This window comes from Phasianus colchicus, chromosome Z (assembly GCF_987193195.1).
Source record: "Phasianus colchicus chromosome Z, bPhaCol1.hap1.1, whole genome shotgun sequence".
In the NCBI taxonomy this organism is placed as follows: domain Eukaryota; kingdom Metazoa; phylum Chordata; class Aves; order Galliformes; family Phasianidae; genus Phasianus; species Phasianus colchicus.
Window position 1 is genome coordinate 81038650 of NC_143476.1, and position 22956 is coordinate 81061605.

At 40.8% G+C, this 22956-nt stretch overlaps 1 protein-coding gene across 1 annotated transcript; it reads right to left on the minus strand.

Moving 5' to 3' along the window:
* Window positions 1-521: 521 nt before the first annotated feature.
* Window positions 522-15922, minus strand: IL7R (interleukin 7 receptor). The gene is made up of 8 exons (XM_031608408.2): window positions 15723-15922; window positions 10494-10632; window positions 9086-9240; window positions 8185-8339; window positions 7637-7811; window positions 7110-7200; window positions 5051-5126; window positions 522-3716 (listed from the first exon to the last, which is right to left on the minus strand). The coding sequence occupies exons 1-8, from the start codon at window positions 15820-15822 to the stop codon at window positions 3222-3224; spliced, it is 1386 nt and encodes a 461-aa protein (XP_031464268.2). The 5' UTR covers window positions 15823-15922; the 3' UTR covers window positions 522-3221.
* Between the last annotated feature and the right edge of the window lie 7034 nt (window positions 15923-22956).

Here is a 22956-nt window from a genome sequence, read left to right on the forward strand (position 1 = left end):
GCTCAGAAGGCTGGAACACTTCTACTATGAAGACAGGATGAGGGAGCTGGGCTTGTTTGGTCTGGAAAAGGCTTTTGGGAGGCCTGATAATGGCCTTCCAGTACTTGAAGGAAGCTTATGAAATGAAGGGGACTGACTTCTTACATGGTCTAATGGTGATAGGACAAGGGGGAATGGCTTTAAATTAAAAGAGGGGAGATTTAGATTAGATATTAGGAAGAAGTTGTTTACGCAGAGGGTGATGAGGTGCTGTGGTGCCCCATCCCTGGAGGTGCTCAAGGCTGGGTTGGATGGGGCCCTGGGCAGCCTGAGCTGGTGGGGGGCAGCCCTGCTTGCAGTGGGGGTTGGAAATAGGTGGGCTTTAACATCCCTTCCAACCTTTGCCATTTTGTGATTCTGTGATTCTATGGATGTGGTTCAGGTTTTCATTGCTGTTTCTGAGAGACAGGGTCCTTTGCAAACCATACTGCTAACCCTAAACTTGATTTGGCTGTGCTCCTTCCTGAAAATACTCTCTGCTTCATCATCTGCCCAGATGCATACCTGGAATAAAGTAACCCACATATTTGACATGAATTAGCTTATAACGTTTATGAGAAGAAGCTACAGTGGAATGAATGTGCTGACAAAAGACTGCTTTGTTTCTGTTGGCTGCATATTTATCAGGATTACTGAAGCATTACTGAAGCATCTCTGAGGATGCAACCTATATGAGACTCTGCTTTAATGTACACACACCTACGCCATCACAAGCCTGAGGGTTTTTGCTTTTGCTGGTGCTATTGGTGAAAACCTGTGGCTGCGCACAGGGGTTTGGTCGATGCTTCTGCTTCCAGAGCAGCTGTGAGCCCCTGGAAAAGGGGCTGCAGCCATAAAGCACCACTTCCACACTTTGACACTTCAGAGCTGTCCGGAATTATTTGGGATTTTTCCTGGCTGAAGCTGGACAGAGCCTAATTTCAGTGCTGATAGAGCAAGATATGTTTAGGGAGACTGAAAACAACGTATGTCATGCAAATAGCCACGTCCTTTTAATACAGTAAGGATATTATAAATCCAAGGTTAGAAGTTATTGAATTAAATAAAATAAGACATAAGGAACAGAACGAATATTTAAACATTAGCAGCTATGCAAAAAAATATGACTACTGCACTGGAAAAATACAAGAATTTCAACAGACAAAGCAAATATACACCAAGTTGCTAGGACTCTTCCTGTATTAAAAAGCAGTGTACCTTTCTGGACAAACAGGAAGACTGTTACATGTGGGTAACTTACTGTGTAAATAGTGCAAATAGACATGGGTATTTTATTCATTAAAAACGTACGTTTGAGTTCAGATCAAGCACAGCACATACTGTACTGGATGTTTATGATACGCTTTTGCTTATTCCTTTATCCCTTCTGTCACTGTGTTACTGGAAGAGGATATATTTCCAGCACATTCTCTCTACATCTACAGTTACACTGTGCAAGTCTGCACAGTATGAGCATTACTAGCAGCTATTTATTTTAATGCAAAACAAGCATTATAAAGCAAATGAATGTCCAGGGCTTTCACCTTGTTTTACTGTATTAATAAATTTGTAATATGGTGAAAAACAGCAATAAAAAATTCTGCAAATGTCACTGCACTTCCATGAGCCAAACCCCATGCCATTGTGCTGCAGAGACTGGGGGTGGCAGACAGCTGTCCTGGAAGCATTGGTTTTCTCCAGCAGACTATGTCAAACATAACAGCTTCTCAGTGGTTATTAGCAGTCGGAAAATGTCTGGGTAGCTTTGAGGATGAGGGAGGACTCTTTTTGCCCTTATACTCCGGGAACACAGGCATGTCAATAAAGGACATTTCAAGCAGCTAGAGGAGCTGGCACTTCACAGTCAGGTGAATCTCAATCCCAGAGCACAGCAAGGCGGCTTGGATTTCCCATGGCCACGCTGCTGGGCTGTCATGCAGCCACGTGGCTGTAGCAGCTTTGTCTCCAAGAGTGTGCTCCACAGTGTGCAGTGTCCCACAGGGACAGTGGAGTGACTCAGTCCTCTCAATGGCAGCACATGGGGAGTCCCTCAGAAATGGGCACAGAGTCCAGAAAGACAAATGGGAAGAGACAGGGTGCCTTCCTGGGTCATAACATTAAAACTACATTACCTCCAGGCAATTTACAAGATTCTGTTTTTGATATATGGGTCTTCGGATCAGTGGCAAGATTCGTGATGTTCCATTCATATTCCTAAGCCAGAAGCCACATAAAAAAAGTACCTGGCCCAATTGAAAGTATTCTTATGCAGACACAGCCACTCGTGATAATTCTAGTGAGCAAACATTGCCTGAACATCTGTTCTGTCCTGGAAAGTACTTGCATGCTGCACTAATGCTTGCACAAGAGCTGCAGAAAAAGAAAGCAACATGCATTTTATAGCCCCAGTTCAGTTACGGGAAGAACTAGGACTTTGCTTTTCATTGATTTTGTTTTGTTTTCTTAGCTAAAAACTGCAAATACACAACAGGAGTTACTGAAGGTCTTTAATACATGTATGGATCCTGATTTTAGCTGTGGGGTATGTGTATACAAATAGCAAAGACAGTGGTATACTGGGTTTTGTGCTGTTTTCATCCTTCAAAAAATCAGTCTGAGAAGACATCTTCCAAAAGTGATTCCATGTGTTTTTTCCTGGGAGCTCTGTCAACTACCTTTGCAGTGATCAATCTTCTGAATCCCCAGGTGACTAATGCTTGACAGCAACTCTCATTACTGTCACTGTCCATAAGCTTTACAATTTGTGGACTTCCACCAACTGCAGAGGAGTTACTCTTGGTCTAGTGCGAGAAAGATCAGATTCAGTTTCACTTGAACTTGTTGCCATATTTCTTGTTTAGGCATTAATAAGAGCTTAACAGAAGGCTTCACCTCTCTTAGACATGCTGTTATCCTTGTCTAGGAGTGCAGTGTCATTGCGCTGGATTAATCAGATCTGAAGTCAGTTTAAATTAAATTTCATTTCTTCTGCAGTGGAAATTGCTGCTGGGACACAGAGGGCAGAAGTTGGGCCACTCACTGAAAGGCAGAAGAGCCCACACATCTTCATATAGCATTGCACTGTGAGTAGGTTGTGGTGGAGACGGGGACTAGATGAGACAGAACGCAGGAGGACAAAACAAAGGGCTTCAGTATCCTGCTTGTTGTAGGGAAAAGGCAGTGTTTTGTGATATCTGTAAGGCCTACTGATTTTTGTAAAAGCTAGACATGGTGACATAGGCTTCTTCATCGCTTGGTGACTTCAACTCACTGTTAGGTGGCACCATGTCGCCATTCTGGGGCTGTGGTCCAGGTTGTCCTGGAGGATCCAAGGGAGGAGCGGAAGGAAAGTGAAAGCCATTATCACACAGCGGCACCCTGCTGCTGTGGCACACCTCATACATGCCAGAGCTGCAGATGTCAGCGGTGTCTGTAGACTGCCTGCTACCAAGGAGTCCATGAAGAGCCTCTGCAGACCAGATACCTCCATAATTCATAGACAGGTTCAGGCTGCTTTTGTCAGTCCTTGCAGGGCTTCGCTTCAGCTCTGACCCACCCCTAAACTTTGGTGGAATATCTGTCTCTGGATTAGATGGTGGCTGCAGAAAATTTTCCTGTTCGGCTTTCGCTTGAATGCCATCCACTTCATGGATAAAAACATAACCAAAACTCTCTGGGTTAAAGCTTATATCAAAATTCTGCATGGCAAAAGGAACAGCATGGTCAGTTAACAGTAGCCATCTGCGTAACAGAAAAGATGCTTCAAGAGTTTATCTGATTTTAGAAGGGTGTTCGTTATTTTTTTAATTCTGAATGTAACCCTGAATAGACTTAAAGGTAGGTTAGCAGAGAATTAACTAGAACACTGCTTAATAACTTTTTATATGTTAATCTGAATCTATTCTGTGAGCTCCTGCATCACTGGACTGCTCTGCACGATGTGGTGTTTAGAGATTTTTTTGGAGCCATTTATCCATTGCTCAGCCATTTCACAGGAATGAGGGTGCTAAACCTGGTTGTTCCTTTCAGCTTTATCTTCCTAATTTAGCAATGTGATAAATTAAATGTTACCATTTCTTGAAATACACTAGGAATCCTTGCACTAGAGAGCACAAGGGATAGGAGAGTCTAAAAATTAAGAACTTGCTAGTAAATCACCAGCTGGAGAGCTGATGGGACAGAGCAGATGAGTTCCTTAGTAAAAAAAAAAAAAAAAAAAAAAAGATATAATAGGCAACCAATTAATCCTAACTGTTACAATTTGTATTACTTACACACCAGATTTTTATCTGGAAAAGAAGGGCTCATGCTCTGTGGTCTATGAGCAATACTGTTGGCCATGTAAGGGTACATGGATATCACCAGGGATGTCTGAAGTTGGCAAAGGGACACCCATCCAGCTCCATGACCACTGTTTCATAACAGCACTAAAATGTCCCAGTGGGAGAGGACCCCAGAAATATACCTGGTTCGACCTTGTGCCAGAAGTGGACTTAAACTGGGTTTTTCAGGTATCTTCAAGCCAAGACTCAAATGTTTCCAGTAGGGGATATTCTACTTCTTCTCCGTGCAATCTACTAGATTTAATTGTTTTCATAGGATTCATTTCTTATATCCAGATGAAGTTTTCCCTGAAGCAGTGCTGGCCTGTTACTTGTCCTGTCACCATGAATTCTTGTGAAGAGAGCATCTCACTGCTTCCTACCATTTAGTTATCAGTAGGCTGTGATTAGCACTCCAGCATTCTCTTTCCCACAAACCCAAATACTTCAACTTTTCTTCACATATCAAGTTCTTTAGCCCTCTATAGTTATTTTGCACAATCCAGAACTCAGGCTCTAGTTGAATTGTCTGTTATATCTATACATTTCACTAGCATCTGCCTGTGCAAATATTAGCTCTTTGAGTGGAATGTAGTCATTTCTGAAAAGTGGATTGGTTTGTGCAGCAAAGGCATGTTCCTTCTGTCATTACTACAAATTTTGTTCCTGATAGCCTATAATCAAGTGAAAAAGACAGCAGAAATACATACATTTTTTGGCTTCTTACACAGTCGCTCCAGAGTTATTTTATGATCAGGAAGATTTGGCCACACAACAGGCTTGATCCTGAAAGAGCAACAGTAGACATCGTGGGGTTCAAGAGCAGCAAAAATGAGCCATGGTGAGATACCAGATGTTCACATTGTGTTATTTGTGCTAATTCTCACAAAGCCTTAGGAGTGGCTTGCGTTACCCAGAATAATGACTGAGAGAAGTTCCAGAAAGAAAAAGCAAAGACAAGAAAAGAGGAGATATAAAGGTCAACTAAAAGTCACTATACTTTTGAGTGCACAGACTGTCTCAGTTAAAGAAAGCCATTTCATCAAGTACTGGGAAAGCAGCAAATAGTGCTGGCAAAGATCTCATTTGCATCTAGCTGCGTTAAGTGGGTTTTTCTGTACCATTTTCTGTAAGTGAAAACAAGAGGCTGTGGTTAAAGTGCAAATTTGCAGAAATTTGCCTCTGCATATTCACATTAGCCAAAGAATTGCGTATTTTCCTAACCCATAGTCATTTTCCTGAGCTTCATGTATCTGCAGTACAGCTTTGTCCCATAGATCTCCTCTTACTTCTAGCAAAGTTCTCATGCTGTGGTGCTGTGGAAGCCCTTAGCCATGATACATCCAAGCAACACAGCCTGCCTGAAAATCAAGATGGCAGTGATATAAGTATAGCAAAATGTATCAGCACTGTCTCAGCAACATTATAATATCATAGATACGTACAAATCTATATTCCTCTTCATATGTGTATTTGTGTGCATGTGCAAATATACAAAAATATAAAAACAAATAATAAATAAATAAATAATAAATAAATAAATAGATAGAAAAAGATTCAACGTCTGCTTTTTTCAGCAGTTTTACACGTGCAGAACTTCCAGCAAAGCTGGAGAACTACAGGTGCTCAATAACACCGAAGAGCAAGAGCTAGAAATCTCAAGCTACATCTGTGATTGTAAATTAAAGAGCACCAAAGAGTATGCCCTGGCAGACAATTCAGGTGTCTAAAATGTATAATTAAAATTAAATGTATAATTTAATTAATTATTAATAATAATTAATTATTAAATTATTAATAGTATAATTATTAATTATTAAATTAATAAATTAAATGTATAATTTAATTTAAAATAAAATGTATAATTAAAATAATAATTAAAAGTATTCTTGACATGCATTGACTGATGCCACCTGAACACATGGGAAGGCAATCCCCATGTGTGACTCAGTAGTTAGCACAGCTCAAATATTGCCCCCAGTAGAGTGGTTCACATGCAAACATCCCTGAAGATGTCAGCAGAGCTGCCATGGGCAGAGGCTGAATGCCTCCATGCAGCCCTGGGCCTCCACCTTGCAGGATGTTCATCTCCTGTGTTTTGAGAGTTTCTCATTTAGATTCCAGTTCTATCAGATTGTCCATGTATGTGTTTATTTTCTTAAATTTGTCTACTAACAGGTAGTTATCTACTCTTGGTAGCCAATATATACAAAAAAATCCAGGGGTTTTGTGTAGTTTTGCCACACAAATGGATATGGACCCAGCTGGGTTCGTAGCTGACATCAAGTCCTTGCTGCAGAGAGCAGTGCCCCACCACTTCCAAAAGCAGAGTCCTGCTGACTCAGACTGTGAAAGAAAAAGAGGCAACCTCCGCACTATGTAGTTTCCATACCTCTCAGAACTTTACTAAAACCCAGTTTGCTTTCTTTTCTGCATTTTACTTGAAGCTCTTGAGTCAAATGTGCCTCCTGGGAGACATTGACTATGTAAATGTCTCATGGTGGCTTCAGATCCCCAAGGTTCTCAGTATTTCAAGTCCAGGACTAAAGTCTGATTGAAGCAGCAGAGGTGTATGTAATAGGCCAACTGTTGCCTGCCAGTACTGCTTCACACGTTTCCCACTTCTACTCTTCACTTTTGGCATAATACAGAGGCTCAGAAATGGGAAGAGAATCATTCACAGGTACAACAGGGAAAGCAATAGAACTGTCAGAACAGGACTGGCTTACAACTTTCTTTCTCATATGAAAAGATCTAGATTACCATTACCTGCTTTCCCAAAACGTTAGGATCAGAACAATCATGACAACTGACAGAATGAATCCTGGGACGGAGAGTATAATCATGAACATGCTGCTATCTAAAGGCAAACACAGAATATCTGTCAGTGCATATATGTGCCTCACTCTAGTTGTAATGCCACCTCAGACAATCTATTAGGGATGAATGCCCAGCACTGTACCTTCTTACCACTGGTCTGGAGCAATGGTGCATTTCACTGACTCCACAAAAGTGGGGAGATATTGGGTAGCCATGGCTCCAGTCTTAGCTGAGCTTCAGGCTGGTTCCCAGCTGCACTGAAGCACCATGTGCTCTGCTGCTGCTTGCTGTGTCCTTATAGCAGCATTGATATGGTTCCCAGCCCACGCTATGTCTAGGTGCTGCCAAGGGCTGGAACTGCTATGGCCACTAATTCATCCCTCCCCACGCTTTCATCACTGCTGCTGCCAGGGAAAACTAGTCTGTGGCCTGAGAACCCCTTAGCTGTCTTGGACCAAAGTGGTTTTTGTTCATACAGCTCTCTGTGGAGTGCTCTCCTGTGGTCCTGAAGCTCTTCGAAGTGCTCCACTCGCTCCACACGCCCTTAAAGTAATCTCCGTTGGGCTGAGAACGTACTTTCACCTCATACAATGCGTCTGTTTCGAGGTTTTTTCCGAGTAACTTTATCTGAAGGTATGGCGATTCTATGGTCTAAACACATAAGAAAATGCAATTACTTTCTAATAGGCATAGAAGATAAGAGCAGAACCACCAAAGCAAACATCATTAGTATTACACTGCTGGTAATGAACTTCATACTGCTTCTTCACGATGTTATGTCTTCCGTTTCCATGGCAAAGCCCAAGTACAAATGAATGAAACCTCTGTAGCCCAGAGAGGTACCTACCAGACAAGAACACTGTCAGCCATGAATTGCTTTGACTATCAGAATGCCATTTATTGCTCCTTTCCAAGCTGTCAGTTGCAAAACTGAGAAAGGCTCTGAGAGTTTTTGCATGATACTGATATTTACATGAAAAAATTTAATTTCAGAAATTAGGTAATCTTAACAATATATAATTACCTTCCAACTGCTTTCTTCCTGCCGGTAGGCTATCTGGTGTATTAATTTGTCCTTTAAATATTTCTTCCGTGAGTGTGGTGTACTATAATGAATGAGATATTCATTTGCCTCCTTTTGGTACGTTATGTTTATGTCAAAAGGTACCTCAGGCTTGACTGCAAATAATAACAAACCAAGATATAATGGAGTAATTTTCAAGTTAAAACCCATTAAAGATAACTATGTAGGTTGAGAGTGAGGGTTGCCCTGAGCTGGGTGAACTTTGTGTTTAGGTCAGCTCAGCATTATACCTTTGTCCCAAAAGGGACTTAATGATGGCCAGATGAAGCAGGGTTGTGTCAAGCACAGCTTAATAATGTAGCATGGCATGTCACATTTATTCTTGGAAAGCAGTTCCTGAGTTTAGACATGTCCCAACTGTGGCTTTGATGTGATCATTCTTGGGCTCTTAGTGCCCCGTCAGCACCACAGGCACCACAGGCTCCATCAAAATGCAAAGGTTGAAAAAATAACATCTTTCAACTCTGTGGTCACTGTGTAAGACTTCTAATTTCTGCTGAGCTCATTCTAGAATTGAACTGATAAGCCCTAATACTGTGCAAGTCCTAGTAAGAGATGAATAAAATGTCCCTGGTTATTAATACATCCAGGACCAGGATTAGCTGCTTTGACCAACTGCATAATAATTTAATCTGCATCCAGTTCTGGGCTATTAATAGCCAGAATTCAGATGCATGTTTTGAATGGGTGTTAATCATGTTAGGCTTTGAAGCATCACACACTATGAATACCCAAATCCAGACCTCATCCCTTCCTTGACCTTTAAGTTTGCCCTGGACAAACTTATTTCCTTCCACTAATGAGCATACACTAATAATGTCCAAAATGCTCAGTGCCTTACCAATGTCAGTTACAATCAGACTCCTGCAGGCCCTTCTCTTTATCTCATATTCCACACAAATGTCTTTATTTGAGAGTATGTCGGTGAATTGTAAAAAATAAACATCTTCCTGTTTCTCCATATTGAAACACAGGTAACTGCTGTCTTCTTTGGTACTGTTGGCCAAAGCAATACAATATTAGTTTCTTCTCAAAAGATTCTGTAAGATTTTGTAAAATTGTATGGAAAAAATCCTTGTTGCTAATTTCAAATAAAATGAAGTGAGACACCATATTAAGAAAGAAAAAGTATCATGCAGATAAGGAGATTGAAAGATAGATAATGCTTTTCCTTGGGCATAACAATCAAGTGATTTGAGTCACAGTAAGAGTCCTGGAGTTCTCCAAGAAAAAATCAGTTCAAAACAATAATTATTATATTGGAAATGCATGTGTTAATGTATCTTTAAAAATGATCTTACTGCTGCCATATTTAAATATTAATTTATATATGTATGGATACTCCCTGACGGTAATGAGGAATTTCCTGTTGACCACACTGGCATTATATACAGGGTCAGTGGTCAGCCAGGCCATGATGTTGTCATGGTATTGTTTCCGAAGTGGAAATGTGTCTGTTTGTTCTTCCATCTCTGCACCTCTTGTGCTTGTGGACTGCCATAAAACCTCGGCCAAAACCCTGAGTAAAATGCATGACAACAGAAAAATAAACTAGGTAGGAGGAAAAAAGAAAAAGTAATGATTAGAATAGTAAGGTGCAAAAGAAAAGGAAAATCCACTTTTGCTTGCAGCCATAGTACATTTAGTTTCAGGAGAATCAGACAGAGAGAAAGCAGAAGTATGCTACAGAAACAAAATCTGAACTTCTTCATCTAGATGTATCAGTTAAAAAATAAGTGCAAAAGTTTCATGGCCGCAGCTACAAGTGAAAATGACTGATGTGTTTGGTAACTCTCCCATTTTTGTATACTCATTTCATTATGGTTGTTATGTAAGTGTGCAAGGACAGTTGCTTAATTTTGTCTTGACATAGATAATGACATTTCCAGTAGAAAACCAGAATTCTCTCTCTTTTTCTTTTTTAATATCATTTAATATAAAGGAAAAATACTTTCATTTCATGCTCAGCTTCACCAGAAATGACAAATATTTCAGAGCAAGGGCGTAAGATGAGGAGGAGTACTGGAGATGTCATAATGCCCTTTACAGATCCTTCAGTTGACTTTTTTCTTGCTAAGGTTAGATTCTGCTTCAGTGAGCTCTTCTTCACTAAATATAGTATTTCAATTTGGTAAAGCACTCAAACTAAATTATGTTTTTCTGCTCCTGTTTCCCAACATTTGGCAGAGTGACTCATTGGTTCTTAAATTTCCCAGAAGTTTACCAAAGGACAGACTGAGACCACTTACCACACGGCCAGGGTATAGTTAGTGTTGTGAGGAGGCAGCTCTGTGAAATTGCAGGTCAAGCTGCTATAGGAATCCTTAAATTCCAGCTGGCTGAAACAGTCAATGTCAAAATTATCAGGTTCGTCATCTCCGAAGGTCCCTAGACAGAGATTAATAGGATGTTACTGAAGCAAACCGGTGTATGAATTCAATTTGCTGCTTCATTGTAAAGAAGATTGCTTCTTTATGTGGTTGCATGAAAGGAACAGGATCAGCCCATCTGTTCTGTAAGAAGCAAAGAAAGCTTGCTCAAAATGAAATTAAAGGACACTTGCATCTTCCATGATTGCTCTCTGTGCACGCCAATGAGACTCGCCCACTTGGTACGCACTGAGGTACATACGGCATCTCCAGTCTGCAAACTATCAAACAACACTTCATCACAGTTTGTTGTAAACTATGTCTGTTCCATTCTGCTACTTATGAGCAAAGAGGGATAGCACTGTTGTCCTTGAAATCTCTGTGAATAGTCCTGTCTTCATATGAAAACAGAGAAAATATCTTGTCCACTTACCACCTAATTCCCCCAAAACTTGAGCCAGGCATGGGGCATTGTCACTGCAGAAGTTGTGGATGATCTTCATACCAAGAAAAATTGGGACTTTCTCCACCTGAAAATCATCTCAGAACTATCTCAAACAAGTTTTTTATTGGGAACCATGAAATGCTGCTACCCTTAGACACACAAAGTGGAGTCATACACAAGGACCAAAACACTTTTAAAAATAAACAGCACAGAAATATGTACTGGGGAAATATACTGTAGAGCTGCTGCCACAGGTGTCTGGGGCTGATGTTCAAGGCTAGTATCTGCTAATAAGCACAGGCTAGTTTTAACAGCACTTATTTGTACAAGAATTTCAGTGCAGAACAACCTATCAGACACTCATAGCATTAAAGCATCAGCCCCACAGCAGAGGAGGCACAGAATTGCCAGCACTGTGCCTGCACCAGACGTCCCAGCAGCCTCCTCCTGGTTCTGTCCTGGTTCTGCCCTGCCCATTCTCAGTCCCATGGTTCCTGAAAATCCTGGGGAATTGTATGGGAGTTTTTAGGAAAACAAAAGTATTGTGTCATGAAGCAATTAAGCACCACAGCACATTTTGACTGTACTGTAGAGTTTTCTGAAATGTCACAGACTTGGACTGAGGAGGGAAAGCTCAGACATTCAGCCAGAACATGTGTCTTTCTGCAAATTTGCTTTGATGACTCATAAAACAATCATGATTTGACTAAGAGCATACGTCTCATGTCCTCCACTTGGCATATATGATGTCAGTGAAACAAAAGTTGATGGTTCTGAGAGGACTTCTCCCTGGCACTTCTCCCTGGCTTCTACCTGCCAATTTAACCTGATTTCATGAAATGCAACATACTGTAGCCAAGCAGACAATGAAGAAGTTATTACAAGCCCTTAAATGGATTGCCAAGGCAGGGATGCGTCTATCCCTTCCACCAGGGGTTCAGTGTGGTTGTGATAATATTCAAACATATTCCCATGTCCAGGCACTATTTCCAGTTCTCTTCTTGGCCCTCTACTTCCCACTCCTCCAAAGTGCCCATTCCATGCTATCTCTTTCAGTGTGAAGAAAACTTGGACTTTTCCAGGGATATCAGTGATTCACATATTTGTATTTACAGTATGGGGAAATGCCCATGGAAACATTTCCAATGGAAAATCCCTCCCAGTGGACATCAGTCATCCCTGCTGTTGCCCAGTGGACTCAGATCACTGAGGGGTGAGCAGCCACTTGGACATTGTGATTCATAGTCCGGTGGTGAGACCAATGATTCCCAGCCAATCCTGCTGGGGAGATACAGACCTTATCCAGAGTGGAAGCACACCTGAGGATCCAAAACTGCTTAATAGCTGAGAAAGCAGAGGACAGTTTTTTCAATTGCTTTAAAAGGTAAAATGTAAAGAGTGTCACTCCCAGGGTCCCTAACAGCCAATGCTTCCTGCTGACCTCAGATCAGAAGTGCATCTTGCTATGAGTTTAGAGTAAGGGAAGTATTTTAAAAATCAGGAATCCAGAAAAGTAGGCAAAAGCAGTGCAGGGCTGAGAAGTGGGCTGCTGCCACTAGCAACTGTGTTGGGTAGCAGGAGGGATGAGAATGTCTGATGCTTCTCTGATCTATCTCCCAAGCTAAGAGAGGCTGTTTGCTACTGGAAGCAGCTGGTGCTAAGAAGCTGTTCCAGGTCTTCCCTTCTCGCTGCAGGTCTGGTATCACCTGTCCCATAGGAGTTAGTAAAAAAAAGATGAAAGGTGATGACATGGGACATCTTCCACCAGCGCTGTTTGAGGAAACACTCTGTGCAGCTTAGACAGTGTAGGTAGAGGTGCCACCCTCTTTGACTACCACGTTTAAGGGAGACACAAAAGTTTGTGCATCTCCAGAACAAGCCCTGCAGCAGTTTCATGCGGGGAAATTCTTGACAGACAGAGCTCTGAGAGGTCTGGGCAGACGTGTAGCTACAAAAATGGATCTTCCTTAATATAGCAGAGAGACGCTGCTGGGTATTTTCTGAATATAAAAATCACATATACCACACTTCATATAGACGCACAAAATGGATAAATATTTTCAAACAAAGCATATCAGAATGATTTTTTCAACTATCTGCTACAGTTTTGCTGAAAACTGACAGAAATTTTAAGTCAGTCTCTTTCAGTCTGACTGTAGATTACATAGTTCCACTGTCATGTAATGTTTAAATAGCACAGAGAGTCTTTGATGCTGAGCAGAAGGAAAACTAACCTCATCTTTTTCACACTAAACTTTCACATAACTGATAATGTGGTTCCTTATTCATTGAAATAATGTCCTAATCATAGGATATATAATAAATAAAGATTATGAATGACATATGAAATTTGAAATGCTTTTACTATGTTTTTTTCTAAAGACTGAGTGATTCTTTTTGATACAAATGTGCATCACCTCAGTTATATCTCTTCCCTAGCCCTCAGAAACTCAGCATGCAAATGTGTCCACTGCATATAGTTTCAATGACTCCAACACAAACCACATTGCTAAGGACTCAATGCACAATTAAAAATTTACAAGATGATAATTTTTTCTCTTTGTGAAGCCCAGACCAGACAGATATCTGAGCCTGGCAATACAGAAATCAAGACAGAGCTTGTTACAGAGTTATTACAGTGCAAGAAAACCCGATCTTTTCAGAAATGGTCATCCGTTGGGTTTGGCCAATATCCAGCAGATAAGTTCAAATCACAGCAGGAGTCTTACAAGCCTTTACCAGGAGTGCTAGCAGAGGCTATTCTTGTGTGACAGCTTTATGCTTTGAAGCCACTAGGACTAACCACAATGTGTAAAACTGAAGGCACTGATAAGTGCCTGCATGCTCAGTGGCCGAGTCTGTGAATTCAACGAAGTGACCACTTCCATGAACAGAATCATGTGATATCTCTAGTGCTGACAGCAGCAGACAGTCCATCACTTGGACATAGGATTGATTTGATTCTGGGAGGACTTGTTTTCATCACAACAATTTTGCTGTGGATTGCACCAGCTGTACAAGTCCAGCGGGAGAAGAAGGCCATCGATGCTGGCCATCCTGCTCATGGTACCCTGTCCCTGCTTGTGCACACATGCAGGATCATGGCTGCTCCACTGTAGTTTGCCTGGGGCTACTCTTCCAGGCCAGGAGCCGAGGAAGCACTTCTCACAAGGCAGCCTGCCACTCATCATAGAGGGGGAGATGAAGGCAAGTGCCAAAATGAACTTTTTCTTTAATTTGTTGGCCAAATCTGTGGCACTCATGAAGAAATCATAACAGCTTGTGGTTTCTCTGTGTGGATTTTCTGAGCATCTTTCTCTTTAATTATAGCAAAATATTAGTTATGGTTTACTGGAAGCTAGTGATGAAATCAAGGAAAGGTCTTCTCCCCTCTGCTGTTGGGGAGCCCTGAGTATGTCAGTGACATCAGCTATAAATCACTGGCGCTGACCTCTCACTGCTGCAGCTTTTTGCAAAATCTGGCTCTAGGAAGCTGCAAATTGTATAAACAAAATATAAACAGAAAAGAAACAAACGAGTTTGAAAAGTTGCAATTCAGAGCTCTTTTCTGTTTTCCTCTAACTCAAAAATTTACTATGCATACCCTATCTATGTCTATATGAGAATATATGTACATGTATACACACACATATGTATTAATGCTATACTATACATAACAATCAAGCAAGATATTCCTTGTCATTAAATCCACGAGAGCATAGGTACACAAACATCACGTTCCTAATAACCAGAAGACACTTTTGCTCCCACACGATAAAGTACTGGTGTCCTGTAGCTGGCACTGAGTGACAGTCAATGTCTTTCAGAAAAATGCAATAAGCTCTCCCACTGCTGTTTATTCGTATCAGGCAAATATTTAACAGATCTGATACAGAATCTGTAAATGCAGTTTTTGAGATCCCTTTTGAGAAAAGGGATAGCAGATTTAAAGTGGATTTTATCATCACTTTCTGTGTTTTGCTTTTCGATTTTGATGCTTCTAAATCATTTTTACTTGTCCACATAAGATAATGAAACCTGCAATAAGCCTGAATTTAAACTTTTGAGTTAGTTTTTAATTCTCTGTCATGTGAGGGGTTAATATTCTTAGTGACAGGCTGTGAGAAGCCCCTGGTCCCAGCTACTACACTGACAGAGACTGGGGCTGTTCCCACATACAACTTCCACAACTGTTCAAAGAAAAAGAAGAAAGTTTTTTCTTTTGTAGTGGAACAGGTTAGGCTTGAGGTGCATTAAGACATTTTCTGTGGAGGAAACTGGCAAGTGAAAGAGAAGCCAGAAACTCAGCCTTCTCTAATGGCAACTCAGAATGATCCTAGGCTGCAGAAGAGTAAAGCAGCACTCTACTCATAGGTGCAACTCCTCACGTAAACGCTAGAAGCAGGAAGAAAGGATTAACAGGTCTGATCTTGCATGGCTTCTGCATATGGCTGTCATACAAGTTTGAATGTTGCAAGGACAGAAGATTTGGGAATGAAACAGATAATCCTTCAGCTCTACATACATCTCCAGTACTGGCACTAAAACAAAGAGAAAGGAGGCTAAAACACTAACATATTCAACCCAGCAGTTGCATTTTTGAGCTCTTAGTTCAGTTTTTCAAGATCATACAAGAGTGCAAAGATGAACATGAAATGACTCACCATCACCATCTGCTGAGGTGTAACCACTTTCCCCAAAAGTGGTATGAAGAAACAAGATGAGAATACTCAATACTGTACTTGTCCGTGTCATTCTGAGCATGCTGCATGTGTGCAGGACGTGTGTGTGTGAAACCCTCACTCACTGACTTTATACTAGATGCAGAACAAACCCATTGCTTGATAAAGAGACCGCAGGCAAGGGAAATGTAAACATACTGGCAAGGATGACTAGTGGCAGAGAGCAGGAAGCCAGAGAGAAGATATTTGCAGAGCTTTTACTTTGAAACACATTTCCTATTTCAAAATTAAGGACCTTCTGGATCAGGCCCATTGAACACACTGATGAAGTCCAGTGGGTCAAGAACAAGCTTCATGGACCATGTGCTTATTCGATCCAGTGAGATTTCTGCTGCTGATTTTCCTGAGAAAATGGTTCAGACCTTGTATCTGCTTTCCTTTCAGTGAAGATACACAGGTCCAGGAGAGAAAAATCTTCCAGCTATAAAATGCTAATTATAATTACTGTTTTTATTCTTTAAGTGTTGGCATCGTACAAGCCAGCAATGTGTCCTTGCAGCCTGGAAAACCAACCATATCCTGGGCTGCATCAAAAGAAGCATGGCCATCAGGGTGATGGAGGGGATCCTGCCCTTCTGTTCTGCGCTGGTGAGGCCTCACCTGAAGTGCTGCATCCAGATGTGAAATCCTCAGTACAGGAGAGACACTGATGTGTTGGAGTGCATCCAGAGGAGGGCAACAAAACCGATCCATCAAACAGAACACCTCTCCTACGAGGACAGGCTGAGAGAAGTGGGGTTGTTCAGCCTGGAGAAGGCTGTGAGGTGGCCTGATAGTGGCCTTTCAGTACCTAAAGGGGAACTAAAATAAGATAGATTTAGGTTGGATATAAGGAAAAAGTCTTTTACAGTGAGGGTGGTGGGGCACTAGAACAGGTTGCCCAAAGATGTGGTTGATGTCCCATCCCTGGAGACTTTCAGGGTAAGTCTAGATCAGGCCCTGGGCAACCTGATCTAGCTGTGCATATTCCTGTTTATTGCAGATGACCTTTAAAGGTCCCTTCCAACTCTAAGGATTCTATGATTTTAAGGACAAATAAGGCAATGTTGACAAAAAAAAAAAGTTATTTACAAGATTAATTCTGCAGAATACAGTTCTGAGAACAAAAGTGGTGCATCTCACTTTTTTTTTTAGGCTTTGGACAAAGCAAAGGCAGAAAAATGATGGAGATGAGGTTAAATATTTCCTTTGCACACTTTCTCTGGCTATATACACCAACGTACTCCAGTATGTATTACAAGGCCATGCACTCAGCTGACTGATGTGGCTAGATACAAGTGAGCAGAAGACCTGAAAGAGGAGAGCAAGCTCCAGATCAGCACTGGCTGCACCAAAAAAAGCTTTATGTCGCAGACATGAAGGAAACTGAGGGCAAAGTTGGTAACAATGCCCGAGCAAACTCAAAAGTCATGACACTATAAAAAGTGCAACATACAACCCACAGTGGCTTTTGCATTTCATTTTCAAAGAATTTAAACCACTCACCAAAATGATGAAAACTCAACCCTCACATCTAGACCAGCGTCCTTCTCATCTGGGTGTTAAGGTCTATCTTCCAGTGTAGCTTCCTACTCCAGGCAGGGGCAGTGGGGGTGTCTCTGGGCTCCCTAGCTCTATTCTAATGGAAAGAAATGGCCCCTTTTGGTAAGGCATTCAAAAGACAAAATTTAATCCTTTAAACACATTAATTTCTCTCCACTGAACACAAAAAGAACCAAAGTAACATGGAGGTAAACATCTGCTAGATAGATCTCCATGATCCATCCCACTCACAGGCACAGGAGGGATCTCCTGGGTTTCAGCCACCTCTTGTACAAAGAAAAAGAAGAGCTGGATGCAGGGCCATGGAGCCACTGGAAATGGCCTCACCTTGGCCTAACCAGGCCCACTCAAGAGGAGCCTGTAGGGTTATTTGGGGAACTTCTTCATTCCTACGACATCCCCCCAAGAAATATTCCCCTTCAGAGGTCCTACATAACTGGCAGGACTTTAGGAGTAATAGGCTTCTCATCTCTCACTCCTGACCTTCCTGTACTTGATTTCAAGCCTGTTGACCACAAATGTGGATCAGAGATTGGGTCTCAGTGAATTCATGTCCCGGACTGTCCTTTCTTGATAAAGAACACCTGCATCTGGCTTAGTAATATTCGGTATCATATTATTCTAGAAATCATTAAGTTAATTTCTACTGCATTTTCAATTAGAAATGTCAATAAAGGAGGGCTTTCCTGGGCAAACTGATTGCTGCCCGGAAATGACACCTTTTCACTTTAAATTTGTCTTGTTTATAATTGAGTGGGCTATCACTTCGATCATTTTTTTTTTTTTCCTGTTTCAGCTAACTAAAAGAAAAAGACTTTTCAGAAATAATATTTTGGCTGAACCTCAGACAATCTTATTAACAGAGCTGTGCTGCTGAGGGGATTTCCATGTTGTCATAGCTGCATTTTGTCTGGGTGGGGAAACGAGGGACCACAATGAAAAGAAAAAAAAAAGCCAACAACCTAGTATAAAGAAAAAAACAGAAGCAAAAATATGTTTTGTTTTACTTCTCAGTCTCTGCTTCAAATGTTATTTGATTTCTAAGAAGCATTTGAGTCTATCAGTCTCACTTTGGTGTCTTCCTCTAATGTACTAGAGATGGGAAATCAAATTTACGAGAGTCCAAACTTTAGAGTAGCTGAAGTATTAATACTCAAGGGGTGGAAAGGAGACGGAATTAACCTTTTCTTGCTATGCATTTACTCTGCTATAAATTTACTCTGCATCTATCTCCTAATTCAATGTTATACAAGAAAGAAAAAGACATTTTCCTAAATCTAGGCTTAAAATTTGAGCAGAGTGATATATTTGTTTATTCTGTTGTAACAGTCTTAGATCCTCTGGAAAGCTGATGGATCAGGAAAATTAAAAAGGTATATAAAAAGAATGGTTTAAAGTAATAACCTTTTAAACAGGTAAGGCTTTGGACGATACAGCAAAACCATACCAGTCCTTCCCAGTGATGTGCCAGTTTTCACTGTCTCAGCACTGTTAGCATTTTTGAGTTATCCCAAGCCTTCTGACATTTTTGGCCATAGTCTAAGGCCAGGTGATAACCCCACTGTGGAAGGAATTTTTTTCTGTGTCCTGTGGTTCTTAAGTGCATGGAGTCATGAAGTTCCCACTGACTGCTACAGATGATCTTGTAATTTCTTGTGCTTCCTCTTGCCTTTCAGCCAGTGATTATGACTAATCAAGCAAGTCATTTATAAATGTTCACATTTTATACAGCTTGTTCACTCATTTTTTAGTACACTGAGGACACAAAGTCTGTTTAAATTCTGTTTTGCCCCCCCCCAAAAAAAATGGAAAAGGCTTCTCAATTTACTCTAGATTTTTTTAGAAATATGAAGATGATAAATGTCATCATTTTACCACCTATCCATCTCAAACATGTCAATTCAAGGAGATCCATCACCATCTGTGGTTGCCAGGTTAAACAGGTCCTCCAGACACATTTCAGTGTGGACACAGGTCATATAGACAGTCTGACAGTCAGAAGATACAGGCATCCTTGTGTGTGAAGAATTCATTTGGTGTGTTCTAGACAGATAACTTTAGGTGAAATCACAACCCAGCTTGGGACTGGGAGGGAATATTTCTCATGTTAATAAGATTTGTCAGAAGTTGTTGGGCTTCTGGGCTCTCTCTATGGCACAAGGCATGTGGTTTTTTTTTCTGTTCCCTGAACTATTAATAAACTCATTTCATTACAGAACAAGGATGTTGGTCCATCTGCTTCACTTATTCTGTCCTGCTCTGCCCTGCACTTCAAGTAGATGGTGGGATGGAGAGAAGGATGGCACAATATCTTTCCCTTCAATAAGCCATGGGTGCTAATTCAAGACAGACTTTTGACACCTCTTTAGGTCCATCCTCTTTCAATACAGTATTGAAATTTATGCATAAAGTTAATGCTTGTAATCTTCTTTAAATTAAAGCTTCAGCACTTGTAAAAAGTCTGCCACAGGTTTTTTCTTGTTGTTGCTGACAGGAAGAAAAATTGGGGGATTCATGCAGCTCTGAAACAAAATTTTATAATTTCAATAAATGCAAAATCCAGGTGCCAACAAATAACCATATTTGTAAGGTACAGTTAAGGGTTGGTGAAGATTAAAACACGTGGTTATTATTATTTTGTTGTTGCTGTTAGGAAAGAGTTTGGTAAAGCTGAAGTCAATAATAAAGCAGACTCTTGCTAGATGTATTAAACATTTACTCAAATATAGTTTCGATTTTATTCTTTTTTTACCAGATATGCTTGGAAGCAGAAATCATCCAACCAGCTTCAGCAATGAGAAAGAGGACTTCTACACAAGAAATTCACATTTTTTTATTGTTGTTGTTTCTTGACATTTCTCATTCTGAACTGCTTTGAGGGACCTCTCCTTAGCCTCAGGATTGTTTTTCTTGGTACTTTGCTAGTCCAGGAGTGGGAAGTGTTGCTTAAGGCAACATCACCATGGACAACAAGACTTGAAGCCTCAGAGAGAGAAAAAGGATATGTATATATGTTAGATAAGAATCCTGGTCTGGTAAGAATTAAATCCTGAAATTGAATGTAGTTACTCTGGAGGACATTTTGTATCCTCTATCACCAAATTACACTGAGATTTAGAATACAATGTGCAATGCAGGGTTGAAAATATTTAGTCCAATTCCAGTCCTGAAGAAAGGAGGAAAGAGCAGAAAATTTTCACAATTCTTTGCACTTTCTTTGTCTTTGAGGTATTGATGCTTGAAATTATTGCTTTGAATTTCCCACCGGAGCACTAATGAATTTATTAATAAAGGAGCCCTGTGATGCTGAAAGAGGAATAAAGAAAAATTAAAAAAAAAAAATTACTGCTGGGTAAGGAGCAAAACAGTAGTAGTTTGCACTTCAGTCATGCTTTCAAATATTATGAGACCATTCCCCAAAACTACATGAGAAGCTAAAAATGGTGATAGTTTCCCCTCTATTGAACAAATACAGCAACAGCAGCAACAGGAACAGTCATACTAATACTTCTGGGCTTCTTTTGCTCGCCTTTAAGTTCCTAAAAGTCTTTAGGAAATGCTGAGTGAAAAAAAAAAAAAAATTCATCTGTTTTTCACAGCCTGAGTTAAAGCATAAGAAATGAAAACTTAAACTGCCTTTACATTATTTTCTCTAAGTCTTAAAGAAATGTATGAAGTACTGCCAGACATGTTACTCACTTAGGACCAAGCTTGCTCAACAACAATTTTGGAACATGATGTTGGGAAAAAAACCACATAGTTTCAGTGACAATGAAGTATTTTTGAATGTGTTTTAGTTCTGCAAAATACATTAACCAGATTCCTGAAATTTTGACATTAAATATGTTCGAATTTTCTTTCTTTTTAACGAACTTGCTATAAAAACTTCCTTTATTTTTCAGTTTAAAAATCTGAACTACTAAAGAAAATTACTTGCATTTGTCTGAATACACTCTTTAGGCATATGACAACAGCTTGGATACTTAATATTTAGCCACGGGATTTTCTGCATGCTGATCCCATTCCACAGATAAAAACCGAAGGGATGTAGGAAGTTCCACAACCAAGTGTGACCAGGCTGTGACAGATCTGAACTCTTTTCTGCTGTTTGAGGGAGCTCTGCACATAAGCACAATGCAGAACATACCACTTGGAAGTTAGGCCTTGTAATTTGGGGAGTGACTACAGATGCAGTATTGCAAGGCACTTTCCTTGCTGAAAATGCAGTTTTTGTTTGCTGTTCAGCTCACTGAGCAATAATGAGTTAACATGCAAAAACACTTTGTGGCCAGGGAATCTGCACATGCTTTAGGGAGAACTGGCTACCTGCATCTCCTTAGCCCAGCCTGGCTGTTCTCTTTCTTCCCAGATCCTGCAACAGCTCCAGGCTGCACTCTGCTCTCCATGTGTTCTTCTACCTGAACACAGTGCTGATTTCACTCCACCAAAATACTTGCAGGAAATCTGGATATGTGCTGGATTCTATTGACTATCTGAGAGATGGAAGGCCTCCAGAGGGATCTGAATAGGCTGGATCAATGGGTTTCAGCAAGACCAGCTGCAGGGCTCTGTACTTTTTCCACAGCAACTCCATGCAACACTAGAAGACTGATGCAGAATGGCTGGAAAGCTGCATGGAGAAAAAGGATTTGGGGTTATTAGCCAGCTGACCATGAGTCAGCAGTATGACCAGGTAGCCAAGAAAATCAATGGCATCCTGGCTTGTACCAGTAATATTGTAGTCAGCAGGAGCAGGGAGATCGTTCCTCTCTACTTGGCACTGGTGAGGTCTCACCTTGAGTGCTGTGTTCTGCTTTGGGCCCCAGTCTACTAAGACACTGAGGCATTGAAACGTGTCCAAAGAATGGCAGTGAAGCTGTGAAGGGCCTGGAATGCAAATCTTAAGAGGGGCAGCTGAGGGAACTGGGATTGCTGAGTCCAGATAAGAGGATCAAGGGAGACATAATTACTCTCTACAACTAAAGGGTGCTGTAACCAGGTGGGTGTTGGCCTCTTCTCAGAGATGATAGAATGACAGATAATAAGCTTAAGTTGCACCAGGGGAAATTCAGGTTGGATATTAAGATAAATTTCTTTTCAGAAAGAATGGCAGTGCTTTTCAACAGGCTGCCCAGGGAGGTGTTGGAATCACTGTCCTTGTAGGCTTTCATTGAAAGTGCAGATATACTGATTAGGGACATAGTATAGTGGGCATGGTGATTATGGATTGCACATTGAACTGCATGATCTTAATAATTCTACGCTTCTATAATTAGCAGATTAACATTACATACTGTAGTCTGGACTTATAAGCATAGCACTGAGTTTCTTATAAAAGGCAAAAATTTTATTTCAGATTTCACTCCATGTGGGCAAAAGGGAGGAATGTTGAAGGGAGATGAAGGGAAAATTCCAAAGATGTCATAAATTTGTTAGTTTCATGAACCTGTGTAAAAGTCTCATGTGAAAGTTCTGAAAAGCAATAAACAAGGGATTGCTTACAGGCGATGGAGGTTGCCCAACCTTTCAACGACCTTGGCCTGAGGTGGAGTTTGAAACAAAACATGAAAACAAGTATACCTCCTCCCCTGGTTTCACTTTCAATGGCAAAAAG